Source organism: Helianthus annuus, chromosome 4 (assembly GCF_002127325.2).
Source record: "Helianthus annuus cultivar XRQ/B chromosome 4, HanXRQr2.0-SUNRISE, whole genome shotgun sequence".
Lineage (NCBI taxonomy): Eukaryota > Viridiplantae > Streptophyta > Magnoliopsida > Asterales > Asteraceae > Helianthus > Helianthus annuus.
Window position 1 is genome coordinate 157,719,193 of NC_035436.2, and position 17,757 is coordinate 157,736,949.

At 39.1% G+C, this 17,757-nt stretch overlaps 1 protein-coding gene across 1 annotated transcript; it reads right to left on the reverse strand.

Annotated features, from left to right (window-relative positions):
* Nucleotides 1-11,170: 11,170 nt before the first annotated feature.
* LOC110936970 (photosystem I reaction center subunit psaK, chloroplastic) lies at nucleotides 11,171-14,059 on the reverse strand. The gene is made up of 3 exons (XM_022179377.2): nucleotides 13,890-14,059; nucleotides 11,608-11,688; nucleotides 11,171-11,515 (listed from the first exon to the last, which is right to left on the reverse strand). The coding sequence occupies exons 1-3, from the start codon at nucleotides 13,971-13,973 to the stop codon at nucleotides 11,288-11,290; spliced, it is 393 nt and encodes a 130-aa protein (XP_022035069.1). The 5' UTR covers nucleotides 13,974-14,059; the 3' UTR covers nucleotides 11,171-11,287.
* Nucleotides 14,060-17,757: the final 3,698 nt, after the last annotated feature.

Below are 17,757 nucleotides of genomic sequence, written 5' to 3' on the forward strand. Positions count from 1 at the left end.
CAACCCAGTGGAAGCATAAACCTTCTAGGGCAACGCGCGTGCACGAACTTGTTGGGTATAGTTGGGTTACCTTGGGCAGTCGATGCCTAAGCACCCGAGGCACTCTATCCATTTTTCTAGCATACGACTCGCCGATTTTACGCTTTATGGAACCTATTTACGCTTATGTGTTTACAATTTAAAACTTTACGCTTTATCGATTTCTCGAATTATCGATTTTGGCTCCTTGCTTTTGTAAACGCACAAGTCGCACAACCATCGCAATCTAAAACAAAAACCGAATGATTGCAACAAAGCTAATGGCTAATTAATCGCTCTCGCTCTCTCTCTCTCTCTGCATCGCGTCCTCGCGCATTCTACACTGATATGTATGTGTGTAAGTATAAACTACAACTAATTATATGTGCAAAATGAATCAATTGTGTGAGAACTTAGGAATCTCGTGTCTCCTATGTGGCTCCTATGTGAAATCTAATATATAATACTCGCAACAAGTTTGGATCGCGCTCAATCGCATCGCAAAACTCAAAATCATTATGATCGAATCCCACTCCAAATCTCTCTCTGTCTAGATGCCTTCAAACGACTCTACCTCGAGACAAATAACTAGGAGAAGAGCCAAACGAAGCGCCAAAAAGGGGATTGCCTCGCTTGTGGCCAAGGAAGTGGCCAAGGTCATTCCTCAAATTGTCACTCAAGTGCACTCTCTCAGCAACTCTCGACCCCGGAAGACTCTAAGACGGAAGCGCCGCAACTGCTTTCCTCTACAAACACTTCAAAGCCTGTGACCCGATGGAGTTCACGGGTGAAGGAGGTGTGTCCCAACTACTCCAGTGGTTCGACTCTATCGAAGTTACCCTTCGTCAGAGTGGGTGTCCCGATGGTTTTCGTACTACTTGCGCTACCGGAGTATTTCAATCGCGAGCACTTGACTGGTGGACAGCCGAGCGTAACAAACGTGGGATCTCTGCAGCTTATGCCCTCTCTTGGGATGAGCTGAAATAGCTCATGAAGAAAGAGTACTGCCCTCCCCATGAAGTCCCGAAACTAGAGGACGAATTTTGGAAAATCAAGCAAGTCGAAGATAAACAGCTTAGCATAATCTGCCCAAGTCAAGTCAACACCTCAGAAAAAGCCATCACGAAGTACATTCGCGGCTTACCTGAATGTGTGGGCGATTTTGTCGAAGCTGCAAGACCCACTACCATCGAAGAAACCTTTCGCTTGGCCGTAGAAATCAACGATAAACGAGTCTTGGACAGATATTTCTCTAAGAAATCCTGTCAAACAAGCTCATCAAGCAATCGTCATCGACTCTTCCGACGATTCTTCTAACGATTCCTCTGACGATTCTCCAGATGAGTCCACAAACGAATCCTCCGATGATGACACATTGCTACGGGAAGCTTAGTCCAGCCGCAAACGAAAGACCATGAGCCCAAACTCTTCAACAACTGAACTGTCGCAGCCAGAACCTCTCCAAGCAGTTCCAGTTCACTCGAAGCGCGTGTCACACCCCGACCACGTAGAACATACAAAACGTGGCGGAAACGTCGGGGAGTGTTGGGACAGAATCATTGTTTCATAACACATGGAAATTTAAATATTGTTTTATTGATTAAATGAACTCGTTGTTCTATTACAATCACATAAGTACAACTATGATCTTCCAAGTTTTAAAGTTGCTAAGGCACGAGTCCATCCTAAATGTAGCATGTATCAACAATCATCTCAAGACAGCACCTGAAACATGTGTAAAAATAGGTACGTCAGCATAAAAATGCCTGTGAGATACATAGGTTTTGCGAAAACGGAGTTCATGACTTATGTTTGAGAAAATGTTTAGTCATGAACTTTGTAAATTTGCTTTGTCTTGTAAATCATTTGAAAAACGATAGGATCAGATGATATGTATAAATAAGAAAATAATGTATGGTTAACTGAATAACCATGTAAAATGAGTTTGTATAAGTTAAGTTTGTTTGAAAAACAATGTTTTAATAAAACGTTTATGGTATATATAAAATATACCTTGGTTTTAAGAAGGTTGAATAAGTAATACATTAAAATATATTTCAGTTCCAATATTGTTAACCCAAGTGTACTAAATAACGCCACGATATGTAATGCAATGAAAACACTTATATATAAGAAGTACCAGCGGCGTATCTACCATGTTTTCATCACATTACACTCGTTCCGTTATCTAAACACTAACCAAAACTAAATCGTTTGATAGATAGTATATTAAATATACTTTAGCTGTTCAAAATAATAGTTTTCAGTAGTATATTACAAGTATACTTTGGATTTATAAATAACACATTAAACCATGTTTTTGTTTTGTAACTAACATATCAGTATATGCTTTGGATGTGATAAATAACATATTAAACTATGTTTTAGTTATGTAAGTAACATATCACAATATGCTTTGGATGATTACAAAATATATGTTGGTTCTGTACAACACCACACAAGAGAGTATATCAAACTATACTTTTTGGGAGTATATCAAAATATACTTTAAAGGTGCGATTTAAGAATTCATTCAGACCTGGTGCATCAAACTACACCTTTGAGACTATAGGGATACCACAAAGGAAATCCCTATTTGGATGGAGAAACAAATTGGTTTCAGACATTCCATGACAACAGGAATGGGGTGTCTAGTCCTATAGCGCTATATCATACTACCAATCGGTCTGGTGAACAAAATAAGTACTATTCCAACAATTACTTTTGTAGTCCTTGAGAAATCAGTGTTTAAACCATAGATAGTCATTTTGTTTGTCAAAAGATAAATACTAACATGTATAATCAATTATACTTTGAAATCATGAAAATAACAGATAGGTACACATGCTTCACCCCAAAACAGTTTGGAAAACAGTAAAAGAGGGGTTCAATGTACTCACCTGAGATTGCTTTGGATTCCTTGTATAATAACCGGATAATGCTAAAGATCACGGAATATCAACGGCACCTAATAGGTAGCTTATGTTAATATACCGGACCAAATCGGAAGGATCGAACAGTACGCGGGTTCGTAAACCAAACGAGTATGGAGACTCGTGTAATATGGCTTAGCAAAGCCTACATACTAAAATGAAACCTAATCTAAGTGCTTACGGTCCATCACGACCCGTTTAGGTAGCTTATGCTACCCTAACGCGTCGTTCGCGTAGAACGCGTTCGGAACGCCTAACATTGCGACCACACGGTATAACCTCGGAAGGTTATAGCTATGGTCACCAAATGTGTTTGGTCAGGTCCTAATGACCGACCAAATGGGTCGGGTTCGAAAGTATAAGCGATGGTTTAAATCGCTTACCTTACGACCCTATATAAGCACTAAACTAAAAGTGACGAGCTAAGCATGTTAGAACATGCTTAACTAAGTTTAGAAACAGGTTTGGCATCAAAACAAACGGCTTTGATGCCCACGAGTAGTTTGGTTACAAAATATGCAAGAATGCACATTTTGGCCGAAACTACGGCTCGTCACTGAGCCTAGATAACGTGGTGATCAGTAGGTATGGTCACTATGGACCATAACCATCGTGATCACGCTCACGTTATGAAGTTCCATGAACTTCGCATCGACCATAAGCTGGTCAATGCAGAAAGTCAACAAAACGTTGACTTTCGGACTCGAAAAGCGAATAAAAGAGCGAAAGAAGACTTACGGAGGGTCCCCGAGTGCTAATCAAGACCAAATAGCTCAGGTATGAAACAATGATTTCAACTTAGAGCTCTAAGATCTGATTTTGTGAATTTTACACTAAAGGGGGGGGGGGTATTTATAGGAAAAGTGGAACCGTTAGGATCGTTTTATCGAATATCGTGCCTTGATCTCGTGCGTACATGTGTCCAAGTGGATAAGTTCAGTGAACTTGACCCTTGGCTCTTCGTTGGGTGAAAAGGCATCGCCCCTTGATCGAACGAAAGGCCAGATTCTGCATTAAATGCAAAATCTTCTGTCAGACATGTTCACGCGGCCCGCCTCATGTTTTGGGCAATCTTTACGCGGGCCGCCTGGCCCCTCTGATCTGCACCACTTGCAGAATTTACACTTTTGGTCCCTGTTGCGTGTTTAAGCTATTTCCAGCCCTTCTAAGACCTGTAAAGTCATCTTTAAGGCCCTAAAATGATGCCTAAACATTGTGGACATGAAACATGCCCAAAAATATGTCGGATGTCGGTTCGTTTGGCCGTACGATCGCGATGTTCGCTTAATTACGACGGAATGCGCATAAGCGTGAAAGACGATCCAAATGACGCGACGAATGGATTTTTCTCATGCCAAACACTAAGGCATAATATTAGGATGCTTACATAAATTTTTGGATGTCCGGATGTATTCAGAACGTGAGTTATGCGCGAAAGTGCAAACTTATGCACTTTTTGACACTTTTAGTCCCTGAATGATCCAAAAGTTTGTTTTAGCATACCAAACCCCTCAAAGCCTATTTCTAAGCTATGTAAAGGATATATATGGTATGTTTAACTTATGGACATGTTCCGGAATGTTCGTTACAGTTCAAATTGGCATACTTTCGCAGTTTGTCAAGTTTAGTCCCTGTAAGCGAATTAACTTGTTTTTGCCATACCAAAGCCTTCAAAACTTATTTCTAAGTTATGTAAAGGTTATTTAAGGTATGTTAAGTGTATGATGGTCTCCCGGAGTATTTGTCGCATTAAACTGAGTACGTTTATGCACCAGTTTGCGTATAATTCTCCAGAAAGCGTTGTAGAGTATGAAATTGAACAAGAATTGATATATGCAAAGCATACACATATTTATACAAATCCCAAGTATGAAATACAATATTTCCTTGGTTTGGCATTTGTTTGATGGTTGGAGTGACACAGGTGTCACAGCGCGACTACAACGGAACTCATCCCCTGTGTCTCACGTGTACGTATTATCACCCGCCAGAAGCTAATTGTCGCTTTTGCGCAAATTACAACTGGTATGGTCATCTTACCCAGCACTGTCGCAAAGGGCCGCAAACTTGAGGAATTTCAACAACAATCGCAGCCTCCGTAGAAGTCCTCCACAACAACATTAGTTACGCTTCCAATGTTGATGTAATAATACGATTATCGCCATTAATTTCTTTTATGTGTCAACTTGTTCTATTTCTCGTCGCAATGTGGACTCTATTTATCTCTCACTCTCTCGCACTTGCCCATAGACTATATACTAGCACTATATACTATATAATGTATTTTACCCCTATAATGCGTTCTGGAAGCAAGTTGCGATAAACGTGCAAGGGACAACTTAATCACGGGTGCACACGGGATTATGTTGGTCAGTGCACAGGGATCGTAATAAGTTTTAATGATGCCATAACGTTAAAAGCATGGTTGAGCATGGTGGATATGCCACTGGTACTTCCTATATATAAGCGTCTTGACCATGTCGACACAGTGTGACACCTATTCAAGGGACAGAGGCGTGTGGTTGAAGCATGGTGGATACGCCGCTGGTACTTCCTATATATAAGTGCTTCGCCATGCCAACCAATGTCTTGTGAAGAAAGTGTCGTGCAAGTTGAACGTTATTAGACCAAGTATACTATTAACTCTATTTTCGACACACTACACTACATCACAAGGCGTAACAATCTCAATCGCAACTCAAAGCGTGTAATCGCTAGACTTTTCGTAAGTCAACACGCTCACAATCGCGTTATCGCTGGAATCTATCTCGCAACCTCAATCGCTTACTATGTGTTCGCTCAATCGCTTATTATGTGTATCGCGCTATCGCTTATCGTGTGTATCGCTTTAGCGCTTGTGTATCACTTTATCGCTTGTGTATCGCTCTATCGGTTGTGTATTGCTCCATCACTCATCGTGTGTCGCTTAACATTTATCGCTAACGCTATCGCTTACCGTTATCTATGTTATCTGCGTTATAATTAGCACACATGACCTCGCTTCACGGGACGAAACTCATATGGTTAAAGCATGGTGGATACGCCGCTGGTACTTCCTATATATAAGTGCTTTAGTCATATCAGCAGACTTTTGTGGAAAAGGCCATATGGGGTCTAATGTTAGTTAAAATTTGTGGTGTTGTGTAATCTAATCAAATCAAATCGCATGTTTCCATCGCTTGCAACGCGTCGATCGTCGCTTATCGCTCGACGGTTGTCGCTATCTCTTTTCGCTTGTCGCTCTTCGCTTAATGCCATCGTCTTCGCTTACTATGTTTGTGTTTGTGTTTGTATTGCGCTATCAATTATCGCGCACCGCTTATCGCTTATCGTACTCGCTTGTATCGCTAAACTGAGTTCGAAACGACTTCATCGCTCAGTTTGCTCATTCCTTCTCTTACGCTTGGTCCGACCATCTTTCGCTTGGACCGAGGAAATCGAAATCCATCAGTACCATGTCGACACACATGACACCGCCTCACGCGACGGAAGCCATATGGCTAAAACTTGGTGGATACGCCGCTGGTACTTCCTATATATAAGTGTTTTAGCCATATTGTCGAACTTTCGTGGGAAAGTGCCATGCGGGGCCGACTTTAAATTTAAAACTTTGATATTATTAAAACCTTTTTGTAAACAAAACTTTTCTTACAAAAACTTTTTCTAAAATTTGATCAAAACCTTTGTACAAAACGAGACTATCTTGTGACGTTGGTGTGACAAACGACTCAAGTTAATGCCGTGTGACGAGAAAATTTCGTAAGACGAGTTTTAACCACCCTAAAATCTTTTAGTAACCTAATAAAACCCCTCTCATAGCGATGGTGTGAACATCGAAATAGTTAACGCCGCACTGTGGGAAGATTATTCGAATTAATCAACTTTTCGAGAATTCAAAACACTTTTGGATCGCTTTCCGTGTGTTGCCATCCTTTGTTAATACAAATCGTCTTACTCACCGCCATCGCCTAGACTTCGCAACGCTTTCTCTCATCAATCTTCAATCGATCTCCCACTCTCGCTCGTCGAATTTCAATCGATCGCTCGCTTATTTTTGACGCTTTTTATCGCTACTCCCACTCGCATCAACCCTCGCGACCCTTCTTGTGGATTAATTTCGGGACAAAATTTCCTAAAGCAGGGGAGACTGTAACAACCCGCACGTTCGTGTGTTGTTACTACTCGCTATACTCGTTACGCCTAGCACCAGAGATTCGGATCATAACGTAGCTATATCGCATACATCGCTATTTCGCAGTATTTTCGCATATTACGCATACTTTATCGCTATAACACATCACATCGCACGCACTAACACTCACGATGACGTTGAGTGAGGACCTATTCTACCCTCCTCGATAGCCGTGATGTGTCGCAACGCAACGCATGTTCGAAATGCGCAACTCGATTATTTCAACACAGACTTTGAAATGTGGATATTTATATGACCCTTTGTGACTAATTATAATAAATATATGAATGTGAGTATGATAATGCGTAACCAAGCTATCGCAAAATTTAACGAACAAAACGGAACATCGATACGCAATTCGCCGGAGACCACCGATCGAGTGACTGATCGATCGAGTGGCCACCCGATCGGATTGCCACCCGATCGGACAGCCACCCGATCGGATTGCCACCCGATCCATGGCACTCCATCTCCTTCACTCCACTTCACCTATAAATAGCACTTGTCACATCACTTGAACAGTGATGTGACAGCCCTCGTTCGACCGGCGCACTTTTGGACCTTTTCCTCTCGATTTCTTGCGATTCTTGTAAGTTTCTACCTGAAATCTTGTACTTCTTTAATCTACACACACTTCTTCATCATTTTCACCTTTGAATCTTAACTTCTAACCGTGAAATCACTAGATTTGAGGTGTTCTAGGATGATGTCATCATGGAGTTCTTATGAACTTCATGTTTTGGCTTCAATTCACCAGGAACAACTTAGATCTGAACGATTTCCACATAAATAAACAAAGATCTTGCATAGATCTGAACATATTCATGGTGAAAAAGGATTGAAAGATGGTTTCTAACTTTCTTTCAACTCTTTTACACTCAATACACTCAAAACCGATGGAATCGGAGCTTGTTCTGACCTCCTACTCATTCTTAGTGTTGTGTTGGTTCAAGATCTGGATTCTATCCAAGAGATTACTGATTTTGGGTTTGAACATGAACAACCGACTCGCACCGTGAACTGTTCGGACTAGGGTGATACATGTTCGGTCGGGTCACTTGGGACGAGATAAGGGTCCTGTTGTTCAAGAAAGACATTAAAACATCTCATTCAAAGCTACAACACTTCAAACGGAAACAAGGGTTAGGTCGATCAGACCGTCAGAACGGATTGCCGCCCGATCGGGTTACCACCCGATCGGATTGCCACCCGATCGACTGGCCGTCCAATCGGACTGCACTTGGTTCCATACTTTAACTATTTCTCAAACTATTCAAAGGATCTGAACGTTGAAACGGATTACCACCCGATCGGATTGCCACCCGATCGAGTGACCGTCCGATCGTGTGACGCTTGGGACTTAAAAAATTTTCAACATAATGAGTTCCAAACGGATTGCCACCTGATCGGATTGCAATCCGATCGAGTGACAACCTGCTGTGAACTTGTTCTCACTAAAGTGTTCTACCAATAGGATTGCTATCCGATCGAACAGCCGTTCGATCGACCGACCTGAAAGGTAGAGATACTTCTTTGTTTTCAAAATGCTACAGCGAAAACTTCAAAGTATAAGCCATCATACACAAACACATCTTCACCAAACGAGGTGACAATCCAATCGAATGGCCATCTGATCGGATGACCATCCGAACGGATTACCACTCGATCGACTGGCCATCCGATCGGATTGCCATCCGACTCTTGGTTCACCGCCACTGTTTGACGCACTATTCAACGCTTACGTTATCAATCTGTAATCAGGGTAATCTCAGACGCGCTCCCTTCAATCCAACCAAGTTGTGTTTACTTGCTGAACACCGACTGTGAGTATACTCGAACCCTTTTTATCGCATTTTGGGTGTAACATACGTTTCTATCAAATCAAATTTATCAAAACGAATTATTCAATCAAACTGTTTATCACTTGCGAATAACTGTTATGCATATTTACACGTGATGCTAGTTACATATGTGTTAGGACTTATACTCACAAGGTCTTGCCTTAACTAGTATAGTACTATAGAACCCAACTGGGTCTAGTTAGGATGAATAGCAATCGCAATCGCAGCTCGAGTGACTTAGCTGGTAGTATCTGTCTTGTATGCATGTATTTTGAGGTATCTCGTTTATGTATTTGGTAATTCGCAACACTTTTAACTATTTACGTTACTCTATAAAAACTTGTATACTCGCCAATACTTTTGTATTGACGTTGTTTTAATGTATGTTGCAGGTTTAGTCGTAGTCTACATTAAATCAAGCTAGGAAGTCTAGAAACACACCTAGAATCTAGGTTGTCGGATTTGTATTGTTTGGGAGAACATGAAATTCGTGACAGCTTATGTGATTGTAACTGTTTATTAGTATGGGATAATGAACGCATTAAATACTGTCGCAATATAGTTGTTATGGATTCTCTTGAGCAATCTGATTCGCCTAGTGCCGTGCCCCGATGATTCCGCCATCGGTTGGGGTGTGACAATAAACATACTAATCTCGTCAACAATCATCGAAGAAGAAGTGGTTCGAGCGACGTAGACGTTATGACCCAACCCCACGCCGACTATAGATTGTATCATGGGCATCACTTTACGAAGGTAAATTCTTGGGAGCTTATTCGCAAATCTCCCAAGTGGCATCTTGTACCACCGTTCGACACAACCCGCCCTAGGTCAAAACGGTCCAAATAAACATCCATTACCGAACCATCTGAGTCCGATGCTCGTACAACAATTAATCTAAACGACGATTTCGACGAATTTGAAGAACCGCAAGAGCTGCCACGACCAATGGGTAGATATAAAAGTAAGGCAGCGGCACGAGCACGAGACAAGTCTTCTTCAACGGCATCGGATGGCCCGTCAAAGTTGAACGAGTTCGAGGCAAGTCTCAACAAAATAATCTCGATGAAGGAAAAAGAGCAAGAACTAAAAATGGAGAAACAAATCCAGAAAGACATGAAATTTCTCGCGAAAGACTTTTCAAATCTAGCGGAGGAGGACCGAGTCACTTTGAAGGCTCGTAAGGCACAAATTCGGACGAAATATATGTAGTTTTTTTATTTTCTAGAACCTTTTGTTAGTTTTCAAAATGTCTAAAAAAATATTATTTCACTAATGTATGGGATCGTTGTAATCGATATAGTTTTTTAAATGGTTTAGTAATTGTGATAAATGGATATCAAATTGATATCCATATGAACTTGTAAAAAGGTGCACGCGTATTACGGCACGGGTAATCATAAACATCAAATGGATTAGTCAAAGTGTTATGTGATGCGTTAACCATATGAAAACACTTGTTTCGACTGTTTTGCCCCTGACATCAATGTACCATCTCGAGTTGTAAGAAATTTGGTTGATATTAAATCTTCAAGTGAGCTTCTGAAGGGAATTCAAATAGAAGATCTACATGTATTCTTTTGAAACTAAATAATTGACTTTGATGTCAATGTCCTCTCATTTTTTGGTCAATTTTTCATACTTCTAAGAGAAAAAAATTGATGTTTAGCATCCTACAAATTAATTTGTTTGTGTCCTTTTATCCTTATCTTTCTCTATTTTGAGAAAGTTTGACGCTTTCACGAGACCAGTTATAGAAAATAGGTCAGGTGCCTCAACGAGCGATTAATTAACCGAAATTAACCAAAACCAAACCATATCGAACTTATTAACCGGTTACCCTCTTGAGCATCGAAGAACTAGTTTTCAACTACACACTGTAAAGCACCAATCAACACCTTTAACTTGTTTACAACCTAACTAAGACCATTAACAACTCAATTTTGACCTAGTTTACTCGCTTAAATCAATAAACCACGCATCTCGTTTATATAAGTTAAACGTGTATGGCTTAGAGTTGAGTTTTTCAACACGATTGATGAAATGGGTCGTGTTCGGGTTATGTGGTACTAACCTAAATTTCGACACAAATTGCCACCACTAAATAGGGTGAACACATTCCTTAGAGCTCAGTGTGACGACTATTTCGCCAGTTCAATAATGTGAGCATAATGGCTTTAACCATGTAACCCGACCCGACAACACTCTTGTTTAAGTGTTTAAACTCAAAACATCAATTCAAAAGGAAGACAATAATAACAATGTTATTAACATGATACTATGTTTTCAAACAACAAGCTAGCTTAGAGGGCACCGATGTTTTTGAGGCCCAAAACAACACCAACACCAATAATGTGACCAACGGTCCCACAAGCCAATGTATCAGCAAGCGTGAACCCAGCCGGGTCTCCGGTTTGAAGCCCTGAATCCCTCACCTCAAGCTTTAGCCCTGCGGTCGCCTTCCTGTTTGCCGATGGTGCCAACCCAAACCGTCCAGCAAACAACATCAAGGTGGTTGATGTCACCATTATCTATCCAAACAAATCATTCAAATTCTTTTAAGTAATTATTTTAATATCAAGACTATTAAATATTTATGAAAATAATTCTTTAAATATTTTACCAAATTTGTTGGTGAACCAATGAAATCACACCGGACACCTAAAGCTCCCTTTCCCTTGGGCTTCACTGGTTGCACTGCCACCTGAAAATTTGTCAACCAATGTAATTTAGAGTTAATTGCCAAAATCGTCCATGAGGTTTGGGCATGTTTGCTATTTTCGTTCAAAATGACATTTTTGTACCAAATTGCCCCCAACGTTTGTAACTTTTTTCTATTTTCATCCAAACCACTAATTTAGTTTATTTTTTCTGTTACGTTGAGGATATTTGGATGAAACTGGCAAATATAAAACCATAGGGACGATTTTGGCAATTTACTCAAACTCTTTTAAATTTCTTTTATTTAATTAATTTTGTTACATAGATAATAAAAAAGAATATACATGCAATTATTTTATGAAAAAAATAATAGCTTTGTCACATAATTTTTATAAATTTTCATCCAACCACTAACTAAGTTAAATTTTCTATTAAGGCGAAGGATGTTTATAAACTAAGACAGAAATTAATTTCTATTTTTTTATATAGATCAGTTTTATAAAAATAAAATGTACTTAAACCTCTAAATTTTATAAAACTAAAATACTGGTGACCTTATTGAAAAAGATCAAATAAAAAAATCTTGTCATATGTACCAAGTTTGTAATTCATTTTCTACTCTTTTAAATTCACTCCTAAGGAAAGGAAAAACATAAGCCATTGCCCCCCACCCCCCTCCTCTATCAAACAACGTATCGTTACCAAACCTTAAAATTACTTACCAAATTGTAATTATAATGCTATGAACCAAAAGTTTCTTTACTCAAGCCACTCAGAATAAGTATTAGTTAGTTACCCTCATAATCTTAATTAAATAAATATTTTATTTCTGCCAACATATTTCCTAGGTGCTCAACACATTTAAAAAATATGTAACGTTTTAAAAAATAAACTGAGTTCGTGATTTGGATGAAAATTTTTAAATTTATATAAATTATGTGACAAAACTATTAATTTTTTTTCTAAAAACTCCATATATATTCTTTTATTATTATATATGTAACAAAAATAATTAAATAAAAGAAATTAAAAAGGGTTTTAGAAAATTGCCAAAATCGTCCCTGTAGTTTTATATTTGCCAGTTTCATCCAAATATCCTCAACTTAACAGAAAAAATAAACCAAGTTAGTGGTTTGGATGAAAATGGCAAAAAGTTATAAACGTTGGGGGCAATTTGATACAAAAGTGTCATTTTAGACGAAAATGGCAAACGTACCCAAACCTCAGGGATGATTTTGGCAATTAACTATATAATTTATAACTATTATACTTAGACCATGTGTAGTGGTGAACTAACATAATGCCCCCACCATGGGGCATTATCTGACACGTGGCATCCTAGTCAGCGTTGGGGCATTATAGCAAAAGAGGTGTAGTGGGGCATTATTCCAATAACGCCCATATTATTTTTAATGAAAAAAAAAACACACGAAATACATTCAAAAGTTACCTTTTTCAAAAGTTGTCAGAAGTTCATGTTCAAAGTTGATTGGTGGATAGCTCAAAGTTGTTAGAAGTCAAACCAAATGCAGCGTTTTAAATATAACGCTAACAACAAATTTTTCAAAAAATAACGCCCCAAAACGCCTAATGTAGTGGGGGAGGGGGCGTTTTGAGGCGTTTTTTTTCAATTTTTTTTTAAGAATAACGCCCCACTACGGGTGGTCTTACACGAACCGTTTATTAAAAAATGAGTTGATTCGGGTAATGAGTTTTTTTTTTTTTTTTTTTTTTTTTGCTTGCTTAGGGCTCAATTTAGTTCAGTCTACTCGAATTATACAGTTGGTTAATGGGTATAATATCATTATAAAACTTGCTAACTTAGAATTGTTCAAATCAGGGGCGCAACTATTAAGGGCCGGGGGGCGCCCGACCCCCAAACTTTTTGCTCAGTAGTTTAATATACGTGGTTTTTGTATAGAATTTTTTTGGTATATACGTTTTCAACCCCGTGGTTCTAAAGAAATTTTTGGGTATATACGTTTTCGACCACCCGCCGGAAATTTCAAGCTTCGCGACTTGTTCAAATGGGCAAACATCACCAACCCCTTTGTGTGTCGCCACATATTACTCGTATGCCGTAGCCTCTCCCACAACCGCACCGCCACATGATTATATCAAGTACAAACTTTGACCCACTTTTCATAAATAAAATGATTACTATTATAATACAATTTTTTTTAAATGTTGTTAAAAAAACAAATAAAATGATTAAAAACAATAATGAAATTAGAATGAACTAACCATGTTTTGAACCGGAGAAAGTGATGGTGAAGTGGCTTTTAAACCAGTGAACTGAGGAAGAGAGGACATGACAGCACTTGCCATTGTTGATCTGAGTTTGAAAGATGAGAATTTTGAAAGATCTTTAAAACCAGAAGCCACATAAAAGACTTGGGTTCATGGCCATGGAAAGTTTGAAGTAGGATAAAGTTTGATCCATGGTGCTTACATGGCATTCAATGATTGGATATCGCCATATGCCACTAGATTTTATTAGGCCATGTGTAGTCATAAAGCCCTTTTGGGGGCGTTATGCGACATGTGGCGCGCCACGTGTGCGGGTGGGCGTTATGGGGCGTTATGCATTTAAGCCCGTAGTCATAAAGCCCCTACCCATCAATACCTAATTATTAATTTTCGTTTTTATTAAATAATTATAAAACCATTAACCTTTTTTTGATTGGTCCAACCTTAATCATCTTCCTCCCTCACGCCGCGAAGATAATAGCGCCTCCCCCCAATTTCTGAAACATGGCGCCCTTGGGGGCGGTGTTTCCGGCGCTATAAGGGCGCGAACTCCATTTCCGGCGCTACATGGCGCCCACTACGTTCAACCTTATTAGAAAAACACGAGTATATAGTTCTTACTTCTTTTTGGTTGTACACATAAACAAGATATATCTTTGTAATTATTTACTAAGAGAACTTCACGCGCAATGGCGAAACTTGAGATTTCTGACGGGGTCAAAAACGTATATACTTAAAAATTACTATAAAATCGGGGGGTCGAAATCATATGTACCAAAAAATTTCTATACAAGAGCTACATACATAACACTACTGAGTGAAAAGTTAGGGGGGTGGGGCGCCCCCTGGCCCCTTCTAACCTTCGCCCCTGACTTCACATGAAGGGATTTAGTTTTACGGTATCAAAGTGTTTATTCAATACGTTCCTCCTTCTATGGTATGACTGATTTAGGTTGAGAGGATCGATGGCACGTGAAACCACTAAAAAACTTTATGTGTTACGAGTACTATATATGTATTTGAAAGTCGGATGGCACTCTATATTTTTTAACAGTGACATTCTATATATTGGATAATGACAGTATAACCTTAAAAGAAAGATAACTTGCAGAATATTTAAGTCATTTTAGTTTTTAGCACTAGATCAACCAAAACATTGTTTATGTGATTAACATTGTGTGTTGCTTGATTCTAAAGCGTAGATTATTGTTGAAACTTTGATAAATTTCGGTGACTAGACACAATAATGAAGTTCTTCAAGCATCTGAAAACTAAAACATGAATAAGTGTAGATTGTTGTTAAAACGTTGATTAATTTTGGTGAACCGATGCACACTCGTGATGCTTTTAAGGAACCCTCCCCCGTTTTCTTTTCTTTTTTTTTTTGCTTGGTAGTGTAAATTTACGCGTATTTCGTCTGGAAATTGTATAAGCGTATTGAGTCCGACCAACTCCTGAAATGATTTTGCCTAAAAATTCCTGGCCTCCAATGAAATGATCGTACCTTACATTTGCAAACGGACAATAATAAAACTATATATGTGCATCTGACACAAAACCTCCCTGAGGGGAAATCAACATAACCTATTACAAAAAAATAGCTATATATGACGATCCTGATCCGAAATATTATTCAGGTTACGTGCGATCTCTAACGAAAAAAGTAGCTACGTAAACTTAGAGATTAGTTAAAAACAGAATGTGTAGAAAGCGAGGTTAGTTTAATTTGCAACGAGTAAATCATCCTAAATATATTCTTGAGTGAATTTCAAATTTTGTCCTTTATCTATATACCTAATTTCAGGCGGTGTCCTTTATCTTTAAAATTGATGAATTTTATACTTAATGTTTTCAAATGCTGCAAGTTATGTCTTTTAGCCCTAATCAAGTTAGTGTTTTCTGTTAAATTAGATCATGTGCAAAGCATATGAGGGTAGTTTTGTCATTTCAGCCTTTCAGGACTAATATGCAAATAAATAAATACCTAACCATTTTAATAAAATTAAAAATTAATTAAAAAATATTAAACCCCTTTCTCTCTCTCATACACCTCTCTCTCTCTCTCTCTCTATATATATATATATATATATATATATATATATATATATATATATATATATATATATATATATATATATATATATTGAACTGTCTTCTTCAACCAGCCACTGCCACAACTAGCCACCCCCAACTGCCACCAATCTCCACCACCGTCAACGCCATCACAACCACTATAAGTAACCACCAGCCACCACCGCTTGTTCTCCTCAAATTCCTTACTCAAACCTAATGCCAATCTGGTCTTACCATAATCCCAGATCCCCAAATGCCTACATTTGAAACCATACACCACCACCATCAGAATAATATTTGTTCTTAAACAAATGACCAATACTTGCAATTTTGAACCATACCGAAACTCTAGATACTGCAATTTACTTTTTTCTTTGATATCAAAATCCTAATATCGAGCATCATTCCACTGAAAGAACAAAAACAAACCCAAGCAAGCAGTAGTAGAACGACCTAGGCTTTTACATAATTGAAATCAATAATCAACAATGGTAGCAGGACTAAGTTTTTTCACAGAAAAATCGGACGCCGGTGGACCTCTTCTCATCGCCGACACCGGAGAAAACCTTATGCACGTCCAACCGGCCGTCGCAATTGTTCTCGCAACCGCCCTCCCGACACTCTCTTCATCCAGAGCAGTTGCAGATTTGTTCTCGTTTTGTTCTTGTTTTGTTTTCGTTTTCGTTGTTCATCGAGTTGTAGGTTTTGTTTGGGCAAAAAAGATGGTCAATTTGATTGTGCTTGATGAGATTATTGTTATAGGTTTTTAAGTAACGAAGAAGAAAGGGCTAATCACGAGAATAGCTAAGATTTTGTCAAAGTTACAAAAATAGCTAGTTGACACCCCATAAAATGGGCTTTCACGAATTCTCACGCGACTCAAAAAGAGCTTTCCTCACAACCAATTACCTTTTGCCACATGTGCAATTGCATTTTTTATGCACATTGATGCCCCATTTGGACCCACTTTCATCACGTGCACCTTTGTTCATTCAGTTCTCCTCTCTCTCTCCACCTGTATCTATTTCCATCATCATCACCCCCTACATTTTCTAGGGTTTCATTCATGATCAGGGTGTAAAACCGCCAATGTCCACTTAAAATGGCTTTTAAGTGAAAGGGAGTTTAAAAGCACATCCTTCACCCCCTCTGTTCATTCAATCTGCCTGCCATCATCACCAAACACTTAAAATGTTTTCAGTCTAAAACCGCCAATGTCCATTCCCCTGATCAAGTTCCTGAATCCAAACCAGATCCAGGCACACCTTTATATGATAATATCTTAATCTTCATTCTATGTGTATATATTTACATATATACATATCTTCTTCTTCTTCTTCTTCACCGAGCACCACCACCACCCTCACCGAGCACCACCACTCTCACCGAGCACCACCACCCTGCAACCAAGCACCACCCTCACCAAGCACCACCACCCTCCACCCACCACAACCATCACCGTAAATAAACATAACCAGAATGTGACATCCTTGACACCCGTCACACTTTTTCACCCGGAGAGAGTGGAAACCTGTGGCGAGACGACGGAGAAAGTGGCTCTGAGGGGAGAAAACAGTGTCGTTGTATATGTGGTTTGGGTTTGGTGAAAGTGAAAGGGAGATTGAAGCCATTTTTAAGTGTTTTGTTGCGAATTGTTTATTCGGGTGGTGTTAACTTTATGGTGGTGACGGAGATGCCTTCTCCGGCGTGATTCCGGTGGTGGGACGACGGACTATTTTTTAATGGAAGTGGAAATGTGATGGGTGTGAAGATGTCAGTCTGATTATGT

Excerpts from the sequence above, each read along its gene's own strand:
- LOC110936970 (XM_022179377.2), bottom strand. The coding sequence starts at position 13,973 with ATGGCAAGTGCTGTCATGTCCTCTCTTCCTCAGTTCACTGGTTTAAAA. Across the intron at positions 11,689-13,889 it reads TTTCTCCGGTTCAAAACATG|GTGGCAGTGCAACCAGTGAA; the intron begins GTTAGTTCATTC and ends ACAAATTTTCAG. Across the intron at positions 11,516-11,607 it reads TTGGTTCACCAACAAATTTG|ATAATGGTGACATCAACCAC; the intron begins GTAAAATATTTA and ends TTGTTTGGATAG.